Source organism: Alnus glutinosa, chromosome 14 (genome assembly GCF_958979055.1).
Source record: "Alnus glutinosa chromosome 14, dhAlnGlut1.1, whole genome shotgun sequence".
NCBI lineage: Eukaryota > Viridiplantae > Streptophyta > Magnoliopsida > Fagales > Betulaceae > Alnus > Alnus glutinosa.
The window spans coordinates 9,663,223-9,688,655 of NC_084899.1; the positions used below are offsets into that span (position 1 = coordinate 9,663,223).

A 25,433-nucleotide genomic window follows, 5' to 3' on the forward strand; every position below is an offset into this window, starting at 1 on the left:
CTCAACGTATCTTGTAAAGATAAAACTTTGCAAGTATCTTGAGCTTACACGTGGAATATCCATTTTCTTATTTAATTAATCACAATTCAATGCCCTAATTATCTTGATTTAAGAATCGAGTAAAACGCTACACGGTCAACCTTTTTACAAATTTTGACACGTGTTAGAATATGATTCGAGGAAAAAACTGTAAGCATTTGACACCCACTAATACCCTGCAATCATATGCTGACATGTGTCAAAAGTTGTATGTCTAGCATTTTTCTTTATTAAAAAGAGAAAAGGCAGTCACCAACGAAAATGACTTCAAAACTAACTACATACAAGCAGGTAGCATAAGGCCAGCATGTACCAAATCTCAACATCAAGTATAGCAAACCATCATATTCAGTGAGCTAAAATTGACTTACAGCTTCTAAAATCATTTATGGTAACAAAAAACTTTGGAAGAATTAAGCAATTTAGTAAGGGGACCAAAAAAAAAAAAAAAAAAAAAAAAAAGAGAGCAAAAATAAATTGAATTACAGAATCTAGAATCATGTGATGCATATAATACAAACACAAATTCAGCTACAAAAGAAAATGAGACATCATCATTAGGCTGTAACTGTGCGTGTACCGCTCCGTCCAAGACCAAGACCCAAGCCCAACGGGGTGCCATCAGTTTTAGTTTTTCCATGGTTACTGTGGCTGCAATGAGAAGAATGAACATGACCGGGATGGGAGTTGGTGTTAGAATTTACATTGATGACAACATGGCCATTGCCATTGCCATTAGTTTGATGAGAACGGGCATCCCCATTTTGTAAGTTGGAATTCCTTGACATATGCACCATTCCAATCCCCTCAGAGTCAGCTGAATCTTGCGTATACTCCACATCTTCATTGTAGCCATTGATCAGGAAATCTGAACAGTTCTTCCTGATCCCATGATCATAGGGGTTTCTGAACCGACCACCAGGGCCCCGAAGGTAGCTATAGCGCAATGCATTTGCCATTTCATTTGTTGTAATGTTGCGAGATATCTGCAGCAAAGAAAAGAAAGGGTTCAATGCTAGCAGTTTACAAACGGAGGGCTTGACACTCAATATTACATCTATTTAAGTACAACATGATCTACTTTCAAAGAGAGAAGATTTCATTATCTTTTACCAGATACAATGAGGTATACTTCTGACAAACAAAAACTGTAAGGAAACTAAGAGGAAGGGCCTCTTTAGTTTCAAGTGAAGAAGAAGAATATTATTAGGTTGTTTGTAAGAGGCTTCTTCTTTGGTGTTCGTTTTTTATGTTGATATCATGCCTTCTGCGGCATGTTCGTCTCCAAGCTGCCTTCTTTTAATTGACAAAGTAAATTTTATGCATATACACAAGATATTCTCACCGCTTCAGCCCACAAAAGAACTAGATCATTAGCAACGACAGTCAACAATTAAGAGTATCACTGATTCCTCCATCCATCGATTCACTCTCTCTGGAGCTTTACCACACAGAAGATTATAAAGAATGACTTCTCCTCACTGAAAATCCAGACTGTAAACCCACAAAACCATTCCCCAGAACCCTACTCTCACACAATGGAATGTCTTGACTTCTCCTCAAGACAAATCCTGAAGAAGAGAGCTGATCAAAACAACAGTAATAGAGACAATAGTAGGGAAACTACAAAACCAGGAATGACTTGAAGGAAGATTTTTTTCTTTATTATCGGTTAAGGAACAATGAAAAGTTTACTACAGAGAAGGTTAAATACTGGACAATCTCCAATCAATCAGCATAAAGATTTTCTGAACACAGGATCACCATTCATAGCAGTCATCCCAGAACACTTCAAAATAAGTTTTTTGTTCTTTTTCTAGGCCAGACACTCCAAAAAAGTTCAAGATATATAAAATAGAGGTGGAAAGTTTCCCAGCTAATGCCACTTGACTTAAACCTAATGAAAATGTCACCTTAAGTTGTATCCTTAAGCCAAAAAAGAGGGGAGGGGGCACTGGTCCTTAAACACATAATTTCACCATCCACCCGGTTCATATGGAGGAGGACGTGAGATTTGAGCTAGAGCTAATTGACAATTTGCTAGAACCAATATAACAGAAGCACCAGTGTCCCAGCATTGCCAAACAGAAAGCGGATCCTATATACATACCTGAGAAGCTTGTACTACTGTTAAAACTGCCACACCAAAGAAGAGGAAAAACTCCACAAGCAGAAATGATATAGCACCAACATGATGAGTACCAGCGTGGTTGATCCATGCTCCAAAAGAAGGTGGAGCAAGTGGATCGTTCACAAGTCCTACAAGCATCAAATTATTTTCTTTCAGCAGATTCAACCACAAAAGAGTCTGGAAAAAGTAACTTCAAAGATAAGTTGAAGTCAGATACCAAACTATACACATACTTTTAAGAGTAAATGCACCAGTTATCAACATTGCCAAAACTTCTAGAACGAGGAACGCAAAGAAGTCCCATTTATTTCTCTGGAAACAGAAATTGATAAATAATAAATCAGACTAAATTCATCAATAAGGACAACTACACCCACAAAAGGGAAAAAAGTTCTGACAATCAAAAGCACAATACTAAGATTATAACAAAATCTTTATCATGCTTGTACGTATCACATTTAGCAGTGAGATGTGACAGTATTCCAACCCAATGTCATGGATCGACCTAATGACGCTGATCAGAAACATGCATTCATGATATCATCCTTGACCATTCAACATATTTCAGAATAGCAAAGGAAATGCGAAAAAAGATCTTTATAATCACTTAATCTGCCTAGTTTCACCACAAAAATTACTAGCGTGTCAATTAAAATAAAATAAATAAGCTGATAATAGGACAAACACGGAACTCAATAATTGATCATTGTCAAGTCACCTTGCCAATGCAATTGGATACCCAAGGGCAATGATGGTCAAATTGTTCAACACAACGATCACATGTGGAACAGTGCTTTGCACGGAGAGGCCTGACAATCTAATGACAGTGACAAGGTAGATCTTGTTAGGAAATATTCCAATTAAACAGTAAGTATCACAATGGCTACGGAAGTCAGTAGGAGATTTCACCTTGCATGTTGCACAGAGCTGAGACCAATTCCCAGCTAGCAAAGCAGGGTTATTTATCTCTATCTTCAACAACGGTTCCTAGCAAAATAAAATAAAAGCATCCACGAATAAGTTAGAAATTATATTCAATAACAATTGTGAAATCCACCTGATATTAAAAAATAAAAAATGCCAAAAGAAAACAAAGAGAGAGACCTATCAAATTTATGGACCAAAGAAGCACTAACAATGATATAAATGTGGCTGAATCAGTAAGAGATATATAACTGAAAGAGGCTGAAGGAGGGGGGAAAGAAAAACATACGCACATCATCTTTCATATTTTGTGCATCATGCACATTCATTCTGATGTAACCAGGATCCTTGCTGCAATGGACAAAGAAAGATCAACCAAAAATCAAATGACATTAACCGTGCTCCTTTCCTGTGTCTAAACTGTTTTCATACATGTGCAGCAAATACACATTCTATCAGCACATCACTGTAGTTATACGCATATCTGCAGATGCATATTTGTACATGGTCAATTTTCATTACATACATAGACATGAAATTTCAGTAATTAATACTGAAAGTGCAGAAACATTTTATAGTTACTGCTGAGTAATTCATTATCTTGGATCAATTATACACAGCAAATCCATTACTGAAAAGAAACATTGAGTATGATGGACAGCTGCCATCACAGAGATAATGCCAATCATAAGAATAAGAAAAAAGTGAGACAATGGAAAATTAATTGCCATGTTCATTGACACACCAAAATAAAAAAAATAAATAAATAAATAAATAAATAAAAAAAAGAAGGGCTGAAAGATAACTTGCAGAAAAGAAATTGAGAGAGATAGAGCCATCAAGTTCTAAAACTAAGCATAAATGAGATTAGGAACTTCTAGATGTCAAGTGAAGAATGGAAGAACTAAAAGGAGAAAACAAACCAGCATTGACCACCAATATAAAATTCAACAGATGCAGCCAGTATACATAGATCCAAATCTTTCACTTTCTCCCACAAACATACCTGCTACACCTATAAAGCATAACGAGTCCCGCACTTGCTAGGAAAACACCCAACCATGCAAAGAGACCAGAGCCCGCAGTCAATTTTGGCAGATTTGATGCTGCAGCCAAGGTGAAGAAAAAACCATGGTTACTATAATCATGACAAGAAAGAAATAGTTTTAATATTTTTTTACACAAAGCTCAGGCAGATACCCATGATGACAGAATGAGTATAGGTCACCACTAGAACAAATATTAAACACCAAAGTCCTGGCGCAAGTCCTAATTTTGAAATTTTCCCAAGGCGGCTGTTCCCATCACAACGCTTGTCAAGGAGTCTTCTAGCATTTCCCTTCAAAATAAGATACATCAGAACAAAAAGTTTCTTTTTTTATCAGAACATAGAACATGTAAGAGGCTAAATTTCAGCAAATCTCATAAGCATAATCCAACATTCTTTTTCCATATGGTGGGGAAGGGCTTAATACATATGAGCAGGAGTTTTGTAGATGTCTCTTTAATATTTAAGGCATGCATATCAATCATATAGGGTGTTTCTATATGTGGAATAATAAGAGAGAAGGAAGTCCTCATGTAGCTATAAAACTTGATCGAGTTATGGGCAATTTGGGCTGGATGGAGTAGTTTAATCAAGCATATGTGGAATTCCTTCAACCAGGAATTTCTGATCATTCCCCTGCAGTGGTTACAATTGGAATTGAAAAGAGTTTTGGACCAAATCCTTTTTTTAAGTTTTTCAATTTCTGTATTGATAATGAGCAGTTTATGAGTTGGGTGTATCATGGTTGGCAAAGAGAAGTTTGAGGTGCGCCTATGTATAGGCTTTGTTCAAAGTTAAAAGTTGTGAAGGGTGGGTTTTTTTTTTGTTTTTTTTTTTTTATTATTTTTATAAATTAAAAAAGAAAAGAAAAAAGCAATAGCAAAATTTATTCAAAAGCAAAAAAGAAAAGAAAAGAAAAAAAGAAAAGAAAAGAAAAAAAAGCAATAGCAAAATTTATTCAAAAGCGCAAAGGCACAACCCAAGTATACAAAGGGTATACAAGAGAGAAGCTTAACAAGTAGTGGAGAAGAGATCTAAAAAAACATGAAAGTTCGAAAAACTAAAATCTAAGGCAGTATCCCAAAGAAAGAGTCTTAAAGGAATAAAGCATTTAATTCCACTAAAGTCCTCTCATAGTCCTCAAAGTTATGATCATTTCTTCCCTCTTTTTTATTTATTTATCTATTTATATATTTTATAACTAATTGACCACAAGGGGAGGGAGAAGGAAAATTCGAACTAGTGACCTCCGCTTCATGAGGCGTGGTTCCCAACCAATTGAACTACCCCTTGAGACATAATCGTAGATAAGTTTTGAAGATAAAAAATAAAGAAATGTATGGAAGTCTTCCACCGAAGGTGTAGGAAGCAAGGATAAAGTTGGAATACATCCAATGTTGCTTGATGAAAAATGCTGGGTGTGCAGATTTGATCTTAAAAGCAAAGGAAGCCCTTCATGAGTATGTTTCAATAAGTAAAGTAGAGGAGTCATTCTAAAAGCAAAAGTCAAGAGTTAAATGGCTGACTTTAGGTGATCAAAATATAACCTATTTCCATAGGCTAGTAAAAATTAGAAATGCTAAGTAAACTATTAGATGCCTTGGGATTCTAATGGAGTAAAAGTGGAAGAACCTAATCAGATCAAGCAAGTAGCTGTTGAGTTCTACTAGAATCTACTTGGATATCAATCTCATCTGTTTGGAAGGAAGAAGAAAATATGCTTAATCAGATAGTGCAAGCACAGATTTCCCACTCTCAAGCAGCAGCTATGCAAGAAATGGTTACTGCAAAGGAGAATAAAGAAGCTATGTTTTCAATTGCAAGTGAGAAAGCACCAGTCCCGAATGGGCTTTCATCTCATTTCTTTAATAAGGTTTGGCCTATTATTCAGTTAGATGTGATTGAACCTATAAAGGATTTCTTTACAAATAGTAAACTTTTGGGAGCGGTAAGGATTTCATTACACTCGTTCCTAAGGTACAGAATCCTGCTACTATGGGGGAGTTTAGGCACCTCGTGTTGTAATGTGATTAATAAGTGCATCACTAAAATTTTGGCCAACAGATTGCCTTGCTTAGGGGCAATAATTAGTCCTAATCAGACTACTTTTGTTCCTCACAGAAGTATAGCTGAAAATGTTTTGTTGGCCCAAGAAATTGTCAAAGATTATCATAAGGAGAAAGGAAAAGCTAGATGCACTTTGAACGTAGACATTATGAAAGCTTGTGATTCTCTTAATTGGGATTTCATCCTTGTCTAACATACATGGGAATACCTATGAAGTTTGTGAATTGGATTAAGGAGTGCATTGCCAAGCCTTCATATATTGTTTCCATAAATGGAAGTCTAGTTGCTTTCTTCAAAGGAAAAAAGAGTTTGTGGCAGGGTGATCCATTGCCACCTTGTCTCTTTGTTATAGAAATGGAGGTTCTAACAAAGTTGGGGAATAAGGCAGTATAGGCAGCAAGTTTGTTCAAATTTCATCCCAAGTGCTCAAATTTGCATATCACTCATTTATATTTTGCAGATGATCTCCTAGAATACGTTTGGTACGCGGAATAACTATTCCATTAGAAAAAAAAAGGAAAAGTCTTATTAAAAATGGAAGAAGTTTGAATAAAATAATAGCCTTAGTGTTATACATATACTCTAACACTTGGAATAGCCATTCATTCACATGGCCAATAAGGGAATGACTATTCCTTAAATTGAGGAATAGTCATTCCCTTACGGACCATGGAATGGCTATTCCAAGCTATTCTATTTCACTTTCTTCCATTTCTAATAGAAGCTATTCATTTTTTCTAATGGAATAGTCATTCTGCATACTAAACGTATCCTTAATGTTCTCATCAGCTAATGTGAAATCTATAGTTATTATTGTTGAGGTGCTTGATTAGTTTAAAAGGCTAGCAGGATTTTGACATCAAATGTTCAAAAGAGTGTTATTTTCTATGTTGGAGTTTTTTTTTGATAATTAAGAAACTAATCTCATTAAAAGCGTAAAACGCCCCTTAGTATATTGGGAGTATACAAAAGAAACACCTAAATAAAACGAGAAAAGCGAGCAAGAAAGTCATCAAAACTAAATGACAAAGGGTGCACATAAGCCATAGTCTAAAGGTACAACGCAAGGTAAAACGAGGATAATGAAGTAAAGAGTCAAATTTCAAGAATAATGCAGTTTAAAGAGAGTTCACTGCCAGTTAGATACTTGGAGGATCCTCTCATTTCTGGAAATTGAATTCAGTGGATTGCAAAACATTGCCGGATAGAATTACAGCTCAAATAAATTATTGGGCTTCCAAGAAATTATATTTTGCAGGAAGACTCTAGTTACTGACTTCAGTTCTTTTTAGAATTCAAGTTTACCAGTCAAGAATTTTTATTCACCCTAAAAATATTAATTTTTATTTACAAATAGGCAAGCGCATTTTATAAAAAGCGTAAGGTGCCCCTACCTAAAGTACACTAGAAGTAAACACAAGGACACCAAAAAAAAAAAAAAAAACCCACAAAATAGGCCAAGCAAACAAAGAACCCAACAATCCAAAGAAACAAAATCCCACAACGACACTACTTCCTTGTGCCTTTGCCACGGCTGGACCCCTCATAATTATCTGAACACTTTAAGTTATTCAGTTCCCTATGACCTTTCAGCTTGGAAGCGGAACCCGCCTTCGAAGGAAGGGGGGAAGGGCACGAGACATCCCATCCAAAGCCTGGGGGAAAGGCCAAGCATCCGACAGAAACATAGCAACAGCTGCATTGTCCCCCTCCTTCTGAGTCTGGGGAAAGACTTCATCACCCTCCCATGGGTAATCTTCTCCCTCCTCAGCCCAGACAATACCTTCCTCCTCATCCGAGTCAGTCCCAAAATTCCAATCAATAAGACTCGTAGACGCCATAGCTTCTTGATGAGTGACCTTCGATATAGACGCCATAGAAACAGGAGTTGGGGCACTGTCTACTAACAGCGCCAAAACAGAGAGTAAAGGCTGAGAAGCTGGCGAGAGGCACCCATCAGAAACATTTGACCTCGACGGGACAGACGAAGACTGAAAAAAACCTATCGACACCGGAGAAGCAGAGGACGAATCCTGGGTAGCATCCACCGTCAACTCTGGAGCAAACCAACCACAAAAACCATCCTTACCCAAAGAAGCCGCAAGCGCCTGAGGAAGAGCCTCCGTCGGAGAAGAATTGGTGATCCCAGCAAACGACAAAGAACAAAAAACTTTGGACGGAGAACACAGACCCTCTCCCGTCCAATTATCAAGGCAATTGAACAAAAAAGTGTGCCATAGGAGCAAAGGTATCTTGACAGCCAATGTGTTCCTTAAGAAGAAGGTGATTAGGGTTTAAAGAGAATGGAGGATTGGAATAAGGCAGCAATTTTGAAGCACATATGGAATATTTTTTCTCAGGCAGGTTCTCTATGGGTTGCTTGGGTTAAAGAATATATTTTGAAGGGAAGATCATTTTGGACTATTAAAGAATCATTAAAGCGTAAGGTGCCCACCAGGTACACAAGAAGTATACAAGAGAAACCACCTAACTAGAAGCAAATGAAATCATGATGACACAAATGAAATCAATAGCATGATAACAAGTGATCAATAGACTCCCCAATCTTTATTCTTCAATGCTCTGTATTTTTAGATAGTTGCTTTTATTTATCTTTTTGTGTATTTTCAGAGTGGGGAGTCTATTGATCACTTGTTACTTCACTGTGAGGTCGCCCAGGCTCTTTGGAGCTACGTCCTTATTTTATTTGGGGTTGAGTGGGTTATGCCACGTACGGTGTTGGAGTTGCTGAATAGTTGGGGGGCGGCGCTTGGGGGTGGTCATGCTATAGAGGCTTGGCGGTTAGCTCCTTTATGCTTGTTGTGGTGTATTTGGAGGGAGCGGAATGCTCGGCTGTTTGAGGTGTAGAGACATCCATGGTGGAGCTACGGAAGCGGTTGCTCAATACTTTATATTTTTGGATAGCGACCCATTTTAGTTTGAGTGCTTTTACTTATGTAGAATTTTTAAATTTATTCTCTGTTCGTCCCTGTTAGGGGTTCTCTTGTATACTTCCCGTGTATAAGGGTTGCGCCCCTTTGCGTTTTTTTATATAATTGCAATTACTTATCAAAAAAAAAAAAATAAAGACTGAATCTCCTCCCAAGTCCTCTCATGATCTTCAAATAGTTCTTGGGGTTGCAAGAAAATTCTAAAGCAAGATTGCAAGATCTTTCTGGGATTATGTAGGGAATGGGAACAAACATTTCTCTTTGGCATGATTGGTGGCACCCCCTAGAAGTATTGTACGAAAAATTTGGGCACAGAGTTGTGTATGATGCAACAAGTCATGTGGTTGCAAAACTCTCTAGTGTTTTAGTTGATAAACAATAGGTTTAGATGCCTGCAAGATCAGAAGATTTAGTGTCAATACAGAGTTATCTTCCTTCTATCTAGATTGGTGATTTTGATAAACCTTCTTGGATGTCTTCTAAATCAGGTAAGTTTAATACATATGACACTTGGGAAGCAATTAGATTCAAATTACCAGCAGTTGCATGGTGGAAAATTGTTTGGTTCTCATGTGCAATCCCAAAGCATGCTTTTATACTTTGGTTGACAATCACATATAGACTTGCTACCCGAGATAGGATGCTAAAATGGGGATATACATAGGACCCTAAATGTGTGTTTGCAGAAATTGTATTGAGAGTATAGATCACCTCTATTTTGAATGTGAATTTACTATAAGATTGTGGAGGGAAGTAATCAAGAAATGTATGTGGAGTGCTCTTGAAACGAGTTGGGAAAGAATTATGGATTGGGGATTAAAGAAGCTAAAAGGAAAAGGGTTAAAGGTAGTAATATGCAAGCTAGCACTGGGGCAAGTGTATACCATATTTGGTTGCAAAGGAACTGCAGAATTTTTGGAGGGCTAGTAAAGCCTGAAGAAAGCATAAAGAAGGCCATTTTATGGGATTTAAAAAAAGTGTTTTCTAAAATGGGTTTTAAGAATTCTGTGTAGAATAGGGTTCTTTGTTTTGTTTGGGGAATTCCCCTTTCTGTTTTGAGTGAGTAGTGTGATGTAAAATTTTTTTGAATTGTAAATGTGTTGAATGAGTGGTTAGGATACCGTAGTTAGAAGTGCTAAGAGTGTGAAGTTGCTTGTTGTGTACTGAACTTCATCGCTTTATGGAATGACTTATTCATCCAAAAAAACAATATTTTTTCCAAAAGCCCCCAAACAGGAGCACTAAACTAACTCAAAAGATAAACTAGAGGTACAATGTAAAAAGACCAAGTCAAGCTAACTCAACAACTAATATTTATGGATCCATTAAAACTCACTGTGGAAAATTGCCAGTGTCAAGGTAAAGACTTCAAAGATAAGAATTGAGAATTACCTATATAACCAAAAAAAAAAATAATAATAAAAAACATAAAAATAAAAAATCTATGTAACAAGGACAGGAAGAAGGGTGGTGGTGTCTGACAAGGACATCTGATTTTTTTTTTGATAACTAATGCATATCATTGATGAGCACAAAGAGACGTAACCCTAGTACACATGATGTATGCAAAAGGTAACCCCATTAAGCATTAAAAGAACAAAAATCCACAAATTAAAAAATGTTAGAAAAATGGGAAATATTATATGCCCCAGTCCATATCTAAAGCTCTTTGAATGATTCCAAAATATAAAAAGCAAGAAACCTACAGTATGCAAAGCTAACAAAGAACGATTGATACAAACATTTTTTTTTTTTATAAGTATTTCAATTCAATTCATTAAAAGCGTAGAGGAACGCAATCCTAATACACAGGAAGTATACAAGAGTGAATATTTTTTTTTGATAAGTAAGTATACAAGAGTGAATATAAAAAGCAAGAAACCTACATTATGCAATGCTAACAAAGAAAGATTGATACAAACATTTTTTTTTTATTTTTTATCTTTTTTATAAGTAATTTCAATTCAATTCATTAAAAGCGCAGAGGGGGGAAACCCTAATACACGGGAACTAATTTCAATTCAATTCAAAAAGATTGATACAAACATATAGGACGATTAATTCTGTGCCTGACATATGAACATATGTATGCAGACATTCTGGATGTTTAATAGCGGCATAAACATTCGCTTACAAATGGAAAGGGCTGCACAAATTTTACATTTTTCAAGTGCAGAAAGCTTCCCCTAGACACCAGCTCAGAAAGAAAGTAATCCAAGATGTGTAACAAATTATGGCCTAGTTTTTATAGGACAAACATGGTATAGAAAACCATTAAAGTATTAAAATATTCATGAACTGAAAATATTCAGACAGCAAAAGCAAAGATCATAGAAAATTTTGTTCCTGAAACTTGCTCATGAACTGAAATGTAGATTCTCGCTGAAAATTTACATACAGTTTAACTTTCTGGACAATAAGGTTCAGTTTCTCGCTCATGAACTGAAATGTAGATTCTCGCTGAAAATTTACATACAGTTTACCTTTCTGGACAATAAGGTTCAGTTTCTCATCTCCAACCAGCAAATCCTGATCCCTTAAAGTCTTAAACTCATGAATTTAGTAGATCCTTTTAGGCGGCCTCAACGACCATAGATAGAACCTATCCAATTTTTACAATGTGATGGTTGGCTGTTCATGGACTAGCTGTACCTACTGTTTCTTTTTTAAGGTCAATGTCAGCAATGCAGTACCAATAATATATAAAATTCTATTGTTCAATTGATCAGATATCATGCAAATTCTTTCTATACTAATCGAACCTTACTATTTTAGTATTTAACCAAAATTTAAATATTTTTAATAAATTCATTGAAGAAGTTCTATTGGCTCATTAAATTTACCACTATTTTTTTGTTAGTCCATTACTTACATCATAAATCTAAAAAAGGTTCTGATAAACCTGGAAAAAATTGAAACTAAAAATAGAATCTTTTGAAATGTAGATTCTTGCTGAAAATTTACATACAGTTTAGCTTTCTGGGTATATTTTAATGCAATTTCAGGACAAAAAAGCACCAAGAAGGGAATCAGAGAGAAAATGTGCCAAAATATTATCCTCCTGGAAAACGACCTTAATTCATCCATTAAGTATTTCTCATCATTAAAAATGATATGACAAGAAATCCCAACTCAGGTAAGAAAGGTATTAAGAATGAATCTATTTGTCAAAGCAACATTACTAACCAATTTAAAAGTGTTTTCGGTTATGGAACACCTACAAGGAAAAATGCAACTTGTCTGTGATTCTTATCAGAAGCAAGCTGCGCTGGCGTAAGTCCAGTGTTATCAGTCACCATCAAGTCTTCCTTCTTGCCAGCCTGTACTAACACTGTGCATGCCTCTAAGTTACCCCTGATAGCGGCCCAATGGAGAGGAGTGCAACCTGAAATTACAGAGAGAAAACAAGGAAATAGGTATAATGATTGACTTGCACAAGTATATTTTGCTCTTTATCTATTGGGAAACATATAACTTCAGAACTTCACATTAAAACTTACCCTCTTTATCCTGGCGACCTCTATATGCATCCAGGAATAAAAGAAGGCGAATACAGTCGGCAAAACCTTTATAAGCAGCCCTAAAATTCTCCCAAGAAAAACAATAAATTCCTCCAATCTCTAAATAAGCAAGAAGATAAAAATATCTTTTACCACGGGAAATATATAATATGATTAAGCAGGACTACAAATTAAGGTGAAAGTACCATAAGGCAAACTTATCAACTGTGCTGTCCATGTGTCTCGTACATGAAAGCCCATTCACCAGTGAATAGATTAAATGACGGTATTTAAGAAAACATACTTCACAGGAGTTAAAGCAATATAAGAAACTTAGTGGGTTACATTGAAGAAAGAAGATAATGATATGAGATAAAATAAGATTATGATCATATAAAGCAGCTTTCTGTTGAAAATGATCAATTGTCATGTGCAAACTCACAGAAGGGAAAGAAAATGGAAAGAGAAAGAAAAAGTTATTCGAAACAACATATTGACAATAGTGAAAAACAGGAGAATCCAGTTGAACCGTGTAAACACAGGTAACCTATATTTCAAGATACACGCTTAGATATCAAATCCACAAACTTAAGTGAACCATCACATAAATGTGACTAAAACGTGGAGCACGTCATTCAAACATTTTAACTTTCAGCGGAGAAAAGAGGTTGCAGCAAAAATTTTCAAGTACCAGTGTAAAGGACTTCTTCCATCATTATCTGGAACATCAGGGTCGGCATTCCACTTTGAAGCATTGTGATAGAGGAAAGCTGTTTGACCATATTGAGCTGCAACATGTGTTGCCTGCAATCAAGTCAAACATTAAGATCAGAATTGATATGCGCTGTTCAGAAATTTTGCAGGCCAAAAATGTACCGGTTCAAAGTAACTGAACAATGAACCTCAAATATAACCCAAACTTGCATTACAAGAGAAAACACATTTGGTTTATTGACTCATCCAATTTTTGTTACATATCAAACTTATCCTAAGAGTCCTTGACTGCACATACCCAAAATAATATTAATAATAACCAAGAAAAGGAAAATTTAACATATAAAGAAACTTAAACAAATGAATATGCTAATCCATCCTTCCATAAAACAAAAACTGGGTACATTTCCACAATGAGAGAAATAAGCATCTCAATCACAAAAAGAATCTAGCCTTTTAGAAGCCACATCAAATAATGCTACACCAAAAGGATTCAATTGGATGAACCATTGTGTAAATATCCATTTCTAACCTTGGATTGACTGAAATCAGAAATCTAGGAAATGGGAGGCAAGCCGGGGGTTTTCACACATGCAACTAGAATGCAATCTTGTCACCTAATCGTTATATTTCAGTGCTTAATTGCATATGATTTGGATATCAATTTTTACACGTGCACATTATTCTTTAGGAAGTGTGAGGTTCTTATGGGGTTAGTCTCTGGAGGTATATTAGGAAAATTGGGGAGCTTTTTCCAATTGAATTTCCTATAAGGTTGGGGATGGCCTTCGCATCCATTTTTTACATGATATTTGGTGCGGTAATAGAGCTCTATAGTGTTCTTTTCCTGAATTCTTTTCCTAAACTCGTAACAAGGAGGCTTTGGCTTCAGAGCACATGGATCGCTCCAGTCCACACACCCTTTAGAATCTTAATTTCATTCGAGATATTCATGATTGGGAGATTGAATCTCTGGATTCTTTTCTCACTTTTTTATACTCTATGAACCCACTTCCAGGAGCTATGGATAACATGGTGCGGACTCCTTCGAGCCGGCATGGTTTTGCAGTAAAAAGCTACTACACTATGTTAACTTCTCCTAGCAGTGAAGAGCCTAGTTCATCCCCTGGAAAAGCATTTGGAAGGTGAAGGCCCCTCCGCGCATTGCTTTCTTCTTGTGGGCCACGTCTTTGAGTAGAATCCTCAGGATGGACAATCTTAAAAGGCGGGGGTTTCGGCTGAGTAATCAATGTTGCCTTTGTAAGAAGGATAAGGAAACTATTATTCTTCCCCTCCATTGTGAGCTTTCTATTGATATCTGGCACTTGATGCTTAACAACTTTGGGGTCTCTTGGGTCACACCTGGTAACGTGCCTCAACTTCTCAATCGTTGGAAATTTCTTGGGCATGGACATCCTATAGAAGCTATTTGAAAAATTATTTCTGCCCTCTTAATGTGGAGCATTTGGAGAGAAAGGAACCGTCGATTCTTTGAGGATAGTGAGTCCAATGTGCTACTTCTTAAATCCTCCTTCCTGAGATCTCTTCTGGATTGGGCCCCTTGCTCATGTTCCTAACTTCTCTTTAGAGAATTTGGTAGATCTAATTTATTTTCTAGACTGTAATAGCAACTAGTTCTTGGTGCTCTTGTTTCTCTTGTATAGCAGCTAATTCTATGGTGCTCTTGTTTCTCTTGTATACTATCCGTGTACGAGGAATTTCCTTTTTCTTCAATAAAACTTATTATTATTCATAAAAAAATAAAATAAAAAATTGTCGATCGATGTTCCCCATCTTTCACCCTAAGATCTGAATTCTCCTAATCAGACTATTCTTGCAGGATCTATACAGTAGAGTGGCATAAATAATGCAGGAAATAATACATATCAATACTGCCATGCCAAAAAAGAACAACTTCTTCCTTTAAGTGCCAGAGAAGAGCTACACTAAATACTTTTTTTTTTTTTTCTTTTTTATAAGTAATAAGTCAATCTCATTAAAAGCGTGAAGCGCCCCTTAGTACACTGGGACTATACAAAAGGAAACACCTAACTAGAGAAACGAGTAAGAAAATCAAGAAAGCTAAAAGATAAGGGAAACACATAAGTCGTAGTCCAAAGATACAAAGTGTAATAGGAGGAGGATAAAAGTTCCTCAAGGGTCTTCTCCACGTCCTCAAAGCTCCGGTTATTTCTTTCCCACCATAAGCACCAAAAGAGGCAAATGGGCGCCATTTTCTTAGCACACCTCGACCGGCTCAAAGACCACCAACAAGCAAGCAGATCGATAACCCGTCGTGGCATAACTCAAGACAACCAGAAACGACTAAAAAGAGAATATCACAAGGCAGAAGCCAAATCGCAATGGAGAAGAAGATGGTCCACGGACTCCTCCGTCTTCTTGTACATGTAGCATCTATTTATCACAGTAAAATAGCGCTTCCTGAGATTGTCCAAGGTGAAAATCTTCCCAAGAGCCGCCGACCATGAAAAGAAAGCCACCCTTGAGGGGGCTTGGGTCAGCCACACACACTTCTAGGGAAAGCGAGTACCTATAGGATGAGTCAAGGAGTGGAAAAAAGACTTGACCTTGAAAAGGCGTTCTTTGGAAGGGACCCACCAAAGCTAGTCTTTGCCGCCTTTTCTAACTATAACTGAATGCAGCATCTGGTAGAAAGAAGCAAAAACATTCACCTTCCAATCATGCACTTCTCTAGCAAAGCTCACGTTCCACTAGTTAGAACCACCCAAAAACTCTAGGTTATTTACAATAGAGGTGACCTTCGTAGCGGCTATACCAAACAGAGCTGGAAAAGCTGCCTTGAGAGTCATATTCTGGACCCACAGATCGTGCCAAAAGCTAATCCTGGTCCCATCCCCCATTTTGAATCTAGTGTAGCCTGAAAAAGTCTCCCAACCTTTTCTAACATTCTTCCATAATTCCACCCCAAAGCTCATGTGGGACCGTGGGAGAACCATCCGCCCCGAAAAACAACCAAATTTGGATTCCACCACAGTTCTCCACCAAGCATCTTTCTCAATACCAAAGCACCACAGCCATTTACCTAGAAGAGCTCAGTTGAACATTCTCAAATTACGGATACCCAAACCTCCCGCAAAGATCGGGGAACAAACCTTAGCCCAACTAACAAGGTGATATTTAGATTCTTCACCAATCCCTCCCCATAGAAAGTCTCGTTGGAGCTTCTCAATGCGATTAGCCACACTAGCAGGGATGGGGAAAAGGGACAAAAAGTATGTAGGTAGGTTGGAAAATGTGCTCTTAATAAGGGTGACCTTGCCACCTTTGGAAAGATACATCCGTTTCCAACTGGCCAACCGACACTCCATCTTTTCCACAATGACATCCTAAATAGACTTTGCCTTGTAAGAAGCCCCTAGCGGAATGCCAAGATACTTAGAGGCAGAGAGGAAGTCCCACAACCTAAGATGCCAGTCAACTCACCCATGTTGTCCACATTACCCACAGGAATCAGAATAGACTTAGCTAGATTAACCTTTAAACCAAAAACGGCTTCGAAAAATAATAGTAGAACTCGAAGATGACAGAGATGATTAAGGTTGGCCCCACAAAAAACCAAAGTATCATCCATGAACAACAAATGTGAGATATTTACAGCTGGAGGCCTAGAACCCACAGAGAAGCCTGAGAGAAAACCTCTATCAACAATAGCAATGATCATTTTGCAAAAAGCCTCCATGACTATAACGAAGAGAAAATGAGATAGTAGGTCACCCTGCCTCAACCCACGAGAGCTACTGAAAAAGCCAGCTGGAGAGCCATTTACCAAAATGGAGAAGCGAACCAAAAATATGCAATGGGCTATCCAAGAATACCATTTCTCCCCAAAACCACACCTCATCATGTACAAAAGGAAATTCTAGTTGACATAGTCAAAAGCCTCTGCAATATCCAGTTTGCAAAGTAACCCATGATCGCCGAACTTGAGACGACTGTCCAAACATTCGCCAACTATAAGGACCGAATCCAAAATTTGCCTACCTTTAACAAAAGCGTTATGCGGCTTAGAGATGATCTTTTCCATAATAGAACTCTTTCTATTAGCAAGGACTTTAGCGATGATCTTATAAACCCCACTGATAAGACTAATAGGACAAAAGTCAAAGATATCGATCGCCCCAGCTTTCCTCGGAAAAAAAAAGCAATGAAGGAGGCATTAAGGCTTTTCTCGAAATAGCTGTGAGCATGGAAATCTAGGAAAACCTTCGTGAGATTAGTTTTGATTACATCCCAACAGTCTTGGAAAAAAAGCCATAGAGAAGCCTGATGGGCCTGGGGCCTTATCTCTATTAATACCTTTCAACACTAATTCTCATCAAAGTCGACTCGATAGATTTTGAGGTGTAAAGAGACAAATTTAAGTGAAGCCTTTTCTTGTATTTAAATATTAATAAAATAATTTCTTAATTTGATTTTGGTAATGAGAGAGAGAGGAAAAGAGTGTTTGTTTGATTTTGATTTTAAATTTGTGTTCGTGTGCGTGGGAGACTCTAGAACTCCCACACAGAAAACCATCAGAGCCCTATAGAGAGAATAGAGGTCTATTAAGTATTGGCTAATTTTTCATGAGAGATAATGCACTATAATTGTCTTTCTATGTTTTTTTTTTTTTTTCAAAACGGTTGTGTACCATAATTGGGGCCTTAAATCTTTTTTTTTTTTTTTTTTCTATGGAAGGGGCCTTAAACGTTTTCTCACAAACATGTCAACTTTTTAGATTAATCATATATTTTTTTAATTAATGCTACAACTATTTGAGGGCATTATTCCACTATGGGTCTTAGGCGACCGTCTAACTCACCTAGTAGAAAAGCCCGCCCTAATTCTCATACACTAAAGTTACTACGGGCCTTCACAGATACGGAACCCGCTTCAAGATCCGAAACAAGACCCATAACTGTAGAGATCCATCGTCTCCTTAGATTTGGGTTTAGGTATGAACCGGCCCAAACGAAAGCCTTGAAGATTATGGCCCAACATGAAACCAACAGACCGACCCAACAAATTCCCAACGACCCAGCCCACTAGAGACTTTTTTTTTTTTTTTATAAGTAAGAATTCATTAAAAAGCGCAGAGGGGCGCAACCCTAGTACACAGAAAGTATACAAAGGAGCCCCTAAAAAGACGATTGAAACGAACAAGAAAGTAAAAAATCAGCGTACGGCATACTACCCAAGCTATGCGCCGACACTCAAAGATATAGCATTTTAAGCACATTTCTACAAAGAGCCCCAACCTGTACCTCCACATCCTCAAAAAGCCTAGAATTTCTCTCATGCCACAAGCCCCACAAGACACATAGAGGAACCTGCTTCCAAATACGGTGAATAGAACCACGACCCAGCAAAGTGCCCCAAGCACTCAATAAATCCACAACACTACTAGGCATAACCCACTCCCAGCCCACTAGAGACTTGATCCTAACAAGAAGCTTCCTCGACATACACAAATTCAAACACGCCTTTTTCTTCCTCGCAGAGTCTGTCATGCCTCGATCAGAGAGACCACGTTCAAGATCCTAACGACAAGCTTCCTCCACATACGCAAATTCAAACACACATTTTTCTTCCTCGCAGAGCTTGTCATGCCTCAATCAGAGAGACCATGTTCGAGATCCTTCTTACCTAGCAGGCACAACATCTGCTCCCTGACCATCGGACCAAGCAGAAGCTTCTCCAACACAGAGCAGTTCACCGCCGATCTCAACACCTCATCTTCAGACTTCAATGTCGGGAGGAGATCAAGATCACACAACTCCGCCAACAGAACCCACAACTTGTCAGGACGGATTGACTCCGACCGCACCACCTCCGCGAACAACTTACGAACACTACCCACGATGGGCCAAGCCCCAACCGAGCGCCATGAAAGGCAATCCCTTGAAAAATCATGGAGGTCTAACACCTTACCAACTTTCTTCTCCGTCAAAGACAAAACACCAGCAAAATGAGGCTCAGACGTGGCTTCAAAAAAAGCCAACACCTCACACAACTCAGCAACCACTCTTCTCCAGCTTCGCCCTTCTCGTCCTTTTGGGAACAAGATGAACCCTCTCCTACCACCCATTGCATAGACAGCCAGCTCAAAGAAGCCACCAACCTTATTACATCATTTCCGAACGATCCAAGCCTTCAAAACTTCCCGAAAGGATTTGACAAAATCCTCGACCCTCTAAGACTGCAAAGCCTCCTTTACCACAGTGACAACCCAAGCAATACACTGCGAACCCAAGAGCACAACCTCTGAGAAGCCTTTCCTCCTCTCCTCCATTCTAAGCAGAGACTTACCTTCCTCCACCAAGAGGAGGAAAGTTTTAGCCTCCACGAAGAACCACCTTTGGCCATCCTCTAGAGAACAAATCGAGACAAAACCCTAGTGGGACGCGCATTCATACGCCACCACTAGGGGAAAGCAAGAAACCGGCGAGAGAAAAAGAGAGAAAGAGCTATATGCTTGCGTCTGAGAAGGATGACATCCAATAATTTGGTTAAAATTTGAATGTGTTACATTAATAATTATCTCAATGAAGAGGGTTACGGTTGCAGAGCTGCCAAAGGAGAAGGTAGCAAAGCCTCCTGCAATGAAGAAGATAGAGACGCCAGTGAATCAAGGCCTTTTTAGGAAGGGGTTTCTCAACCTTCCCCCAATAGTGTCAGTCCCTCCCGCGTCGCTTCAGGAGGTCAACAATGGCGGGGTTGTAGGTCCTTCCTCCCCTCCGAGAGGTAGCTTAAATGGTTTCTTCCAATCCCGAAATTGGCCAGTCGGTTTTGATCATAATAGGGAGATTGTGGTGTGGGAGGAGAAACTAGATGATTATTGGGATGGATTGCCCTTAGATTGGGCAATGGATGGGGATTTTGGGGAGGAGGTCATGGCTATTCAGGATGCCATGGAAGAGGGATTCCAGTTGATTGCGCGCCAGAAGTCTAAAGGAAAAATGGAGTTTCTGAATTTGCAAAGTTCCATCAATTACGGCGACGCAAAATATCCCTCTAGGTGTAGGAAAGGCAAGGCACACATGTTGTAGGCTTGTTGTGCCTTGGCGGGTAGCGGGTAGTCTTGTTCTTAATTGGGTCCTTTTGTAGTTTGTTTTTGGTTTTTTCATTTTCTAGGGCCTTGGTGTTGTGGATTTTATTGGGTTTTTGCGACTTAGCTTTGGTTGTTCCTATGCATACTTCATGTGTACTTAGGGGCACCTTACGCTTTCTTTAATAAAGTTTTATTACTTATCAAAAAAAAAATTATCACAAAAACGAGGTATGCGAGTATTGACATTCACCATATTTTGAGTCAAAATCCTCACGTTTCATTGGAAATCAAGATGTTCATGAGAATTATACTTGAGAATTCTGCCAAACGAACTAAAGTTTCACAAATTTTCGAGAGTTAACAATTCTCATCCTAAATTCCTACTTGAAGAACACAACCTAAAAGCTAGTCTAATTTTAATGTTGTAGACTCTAACACAGACATCCCGCTTATTTTTAATATTCTTGAAAATATTTATCATGAGAAATTCTTCTTTAATAAGGATCATGAGAACTTTTATAGGACTGTGCTTAATAATTATGCTAGCAATTGCTTAATAATTATGCAATTGCTAGCATAATTATTAAGGACATACCTAAAAAAGTTCTCATGATCCTTATTAAAGAAGAAGTTCTCATGCTACTTCTTTTAAAGAACATTACAAATAACCGGGATCTACTTCTTAGCTATATGATATGTAGGACACTCATTCCTATCAATGATACCAATTGAGACACCTATTAAAGAATTCTATTAAAGGGTACAAGTTTGAAAATCAAGAGCAACATCCCAATTGTAACGGCCAAGGGAGAGTGTTAACCACATCTGCACTATTCATTCCAAAAGGACTAGTCAAAGTTACAATTTGTATTTCCTAAAATCACTTGTAAAGCACAATCTCACCTAGTAAGAAACCAATGTGAGACTTAGCACCCATGAGCACCAGTAATCCACCCACTCAACATAGGATATCCACCCACCTAATGCAAGACTAACATTCTAGCGTGTCACAATCTCTCCCACTCAATTCCTTGACATCCTCGTCAAGGTCCATGTCATACAGCTACCCAACGTCACATGGTGTTATTAGGTTGCTTTGATACAATTTGTAAGAATCCAAGAAAAGTGCTAATCATATTTGCGCTATTTATCCGAAATGACTAGTCAAGTTACAATTACAGCTCTTTAAATTCATTTATAAAACTCAATCTCACCTTGTAAGGAACCAATGTGAGACTTAGTACCCATGAGCAACTTTATAATACACCCACTAAATGTAAGGCAATCCATCCACCCACTAAAATTCTAGGGTGTCACACCAATCCTCTAGGTTGCACCAAATTCCTCACTGCCCAAAGTACAACACCAGAAATAAGACAACTGATCAAAATAAAGAAAATAGTGGACTTCTATCATGGCGTGAATGATCAGCTTAAAAAGGTTTCTTAAATGCAAAAGTAAGTTTTAACAAAAACTAGACATCCTAACAGTTGAGTATAAAGATTTGAATCCACCATTTGATAGACCCTGTTTGGTAGATCTAAATGGCAATGATTTCCTGTTAATGAGTAGCTTCTATCCAATTTTCACATTCTTCTTTGAAGAGTATAAAAACTTTTCCACTGCCCAAAGAACATGATTAAAACAAAATTCTGAACTCATAAAATCAGATTTTATAAAACGCTCTCTACTAAGATGGATCCCATCAAATGGTGGGTCCAAATCCTAATTATCAAATACTAGCATGATAAGTTTTTTTCAATAAGTAATTGAAATTCATATAAAAGCGTAAAGGCATAACCCAATTATACTGGAAGTATACAAGCACCTAACCAATAAAAGAGAAAAGATAAAGAAAATCACGAAAACTAGAAAAATCAAAACAATCCAGGATAGCCATCCATTGGTATAGGTTATCGAAGAAGAAAGCTTGTAACTCCACTGCTGTCCTCTTGCAACCCAAATACTAGCATGATAAGTTCTAATGGGAACATGACAGGCTGCATTTAAAATTACAAACTTGCAGTTCTTCCTTCTACATCCATCTATTCTCTAGACATGGCCTCTTTTTCTTTTAACTAGTATAAGGGTGAAAAAAAAAAAGGCAGAACTTTTTGACTTTTCTCTTCCCCAAAATGTCTTGTTGCAAATCAGGTTTCAGTTTCACATGGTTAAATATCTCTTTTATAAAAATAATAATAATAATAATAACAAAAAAAAAAAAAAAAGAACTACCGTTTCATTTGCATGAATAATGAAATTCATATGTCAGAGTTCTACCTTAAAATCTGTTCAAAAAGAAAAGCATGCTGATATCTTAAACAAATAAGTAGAAAAGTTAAAGCCCATAGAAAGAATATAAAACCAACCTGATAGCCATTCAAATCAGTGGCATTCACCCGTGCACCCTCTTGTAGTAAAAGCTCTGCAACTTGGATTGCACCCCTAACCGCACTCCAATGTAATGCCGTTTGCCCGGTATGATCCGTTGCATTTACATCTCCTCCATGCTGGCAATTAAGAAAATAGCTAATCAGCTAATTTAGTTGATTGCTGAAATTAAAACAAAAGATAACTCAAAAAAATATTATGCAATAACTTAGCAGAGTCAACTGCTTTCTTTTTCCAAGACTACAATGGGGGAACAAAAAACCAAGCAGAGTTGACTCTGTTAACCAAAAGACACAAAATATTAACCCCAAATCCTCTTCCATTTCTTTCCCTTGAGTTCCTCAAATTTCTCATCAGCTGAAAAATTGAGCATCCAAGATAACCCAAAGCCAATTCATTAACCCATCAAGTGACCAAAACATACGAATTCTCAGAAAACCCAACCAAAAAGCAATTAACACAACGCCTCAATTCTATGGCAAGCTAACTGCAACAAACCCATCACAGAAAAAAACACACACAACCTCAGCAATACACTAAATCTAATCAAATATGACCCCTTACACCAAAGAGAGACCCAATTTAAAAAACCCATCAACCAACCAAAAGAACACACAAGACCTCAATAATCACACCAACCAAACCCATTAATCATATACTAAGCAAAGCTCAACCGCATAATACGCAAACCCATTTCAACTCTAAGAACCAAAAGAACATTGCATCGAAACCTCGATGATATACTGAGCAGCGGCAGTGCGGTTGTTGAGCGCAGCCCACTGTAGCGCGTAGTACCCGAGGCCGTCGGGCTCGGACACCGAGCAACCTTCGCACTCCACCAATCTCTGAAGCTTCTCCAAATCCCCGTAGGCCGCCGCCGTGTACACATCGTTGCGCAGCATCTCCTCCCCAACGCCGTCGGCCCTGACGGCCCCGGCCGAAGGCGAAGCCGATTCGTGGTCTTGGGACTGGGCCTCGTCAACGACCTCGATCTCCGATGACATTTTCTGCAATTACTGCGAGATCGTTCAGGAATTTGGGGTTGAAATATAGGAATTTGATTTCGTTGGGTATACTTATTGCAATTTTTTATGTATTGGAGATCGGGCAATGCGGCTCCTAGGCTTTTCTGGGAAGGACGCAGAGAGAGAGAGGGCTTGGGTCGTCGTCCTCCTCCTTGGTTGACTGTGAGAGAGAGAGACAGCGAGAGAGAGAGAGACAGGGGATAGGAGAGGAGCCAAAGCACTTGCCTATGAATATCCGTAGGATAAATGTTTGCTTTCACTTGTCCGAAACAAAGCAGGATTTTTTATTTTTTATTAGTTTTTGGAGGGTTTGAAAAAAAACAAAAAACGAACACAACAAAACGAATTTCTTCGTTATGAATTTTTTTCCAACGAGTAAGGCTATATTGCACCGTTGTCTCACTATGGCTGAGACAGTGATATAACATTGTCGATCTACTATTGATTTTTTTTTTTTTTTTTAAAGTAAAAGTAAATTGACAATTTCACCTAAACATAGTAAGATAATAATACGATATATAACATTACTATTTTTTTTTTTTACTGTAACTAAGCATTGGATGGAAAAATCTCCAAGTTGGTAGAACCACTTTCTTTTTACCACCCTTAACAGCATTTTAAGTTTTTCCTGCATAACTTTTTACTCTTTTTGAGATCGGATAGAGATTCGGTGCAATACTTTTGCCCTATTATATTACAATAGGTCAAGGGTATGTGAGTATAGGGAAGGGCTCCAATTGCTCAAGCTAGATGGGACATGAACTAGCTAAACACTTATCTGAGCAAGTAAGGCCCTCCCATACACTCACAATCCAATGCTCTATTGCACTACAATAGGGCAAAAATGGTGCCCTCAAGCAAAAATATTGCATTGCATCTTATCCCTTATGATTTATTTTTTGTAAGGGTGATAGGTTCTTAGAACAAAGGCGATAATGACATGTAACAACTTTACCTAATAATAAACTTGATACAAAAATTACTATTCATTTGGGAAACTAAAAACTACAAAATTAATTTAAAGATATGTGTATTTTTAAAATGCAGCCAACACAGGGACGTATTTTTTATCACGTTGTAAGGTGTTACTTTCATGATGACCCCAACCTTGGTACGTAGGATTAGGATTGACAATTTTTTACACAACCCGTGAATCCGACACGAACACAATACAAAGTTATAGGATTTGGGTTTAGGCTATGACACGTTTATAAACGGTCAAACGGGTTGACCCGTTTATTTAAATAAATAAAAAATAAAGTGAAAAAGAAAAACCAGAAAGTGGGAAACCCTAGCTGTCAAACGCTCATTTCCATTTCTCACTTTTCTTTCACTCCAGCCTCCAGCGCCGCTCGACCACGACGACCATTCAACTGTCCACTCTCCTTCTCCTCTCCAACTCCGGTCGTCCGAGAAGTGAAAAAGCCGCACGTTCGAAAACGTTGGTCATCCGAAAACGCTGCTCGTCCGAAAACGCCACTCGTCTCTTTTAACATGTCGTCGTCATCACTCCACTCGTTAATGTCACTCCCTCGAGTCTCAATTGTGGAATCTCCACAGGTAAGAACCAT

General features: G+C 38.0%; 1 protein-coding gene across 1 annotated transcript; it reads right to left on the minus strand.

The window, feature by feature from the left end:
* Nucleotides 1–502: 502 nt before the first annotated feature.
* Nucleotides 503–24,106, minus strand: LOC133857399 (protein S-acyltransferase 24). Its single transcript, XM_062292659.1, has 13 exons — nt 23,569–24,106; nt 22,816–22,956; nt 13,352–13,464; nt 12,661–12,740; nt 12,382–12,545; nt 4,295–4,433; nt 4,101–4,200; nt 3,388–3,445; nt 3,080–3,157; nt 2,889–2,987; nt 2,404–2,482; nt 2,150–2,298; nt 503–1,025 (listed from the first exon to the last, which is right to left on the minus strand). The coding sequence occupies exons 1-13, from the start codon at nt 23,839–23,841 to the stop codon at nt 597–599; spliced, it is 1,902 nt and encodes a 633-aa protein (XP_062148643.1). The 5' UTR covers nt 23,842–24,106; the 3' UTR covers nt 503–596.
* Between the last annotated feature and the right edge of the window lie 1,327 nt (nt 24,107–25,433).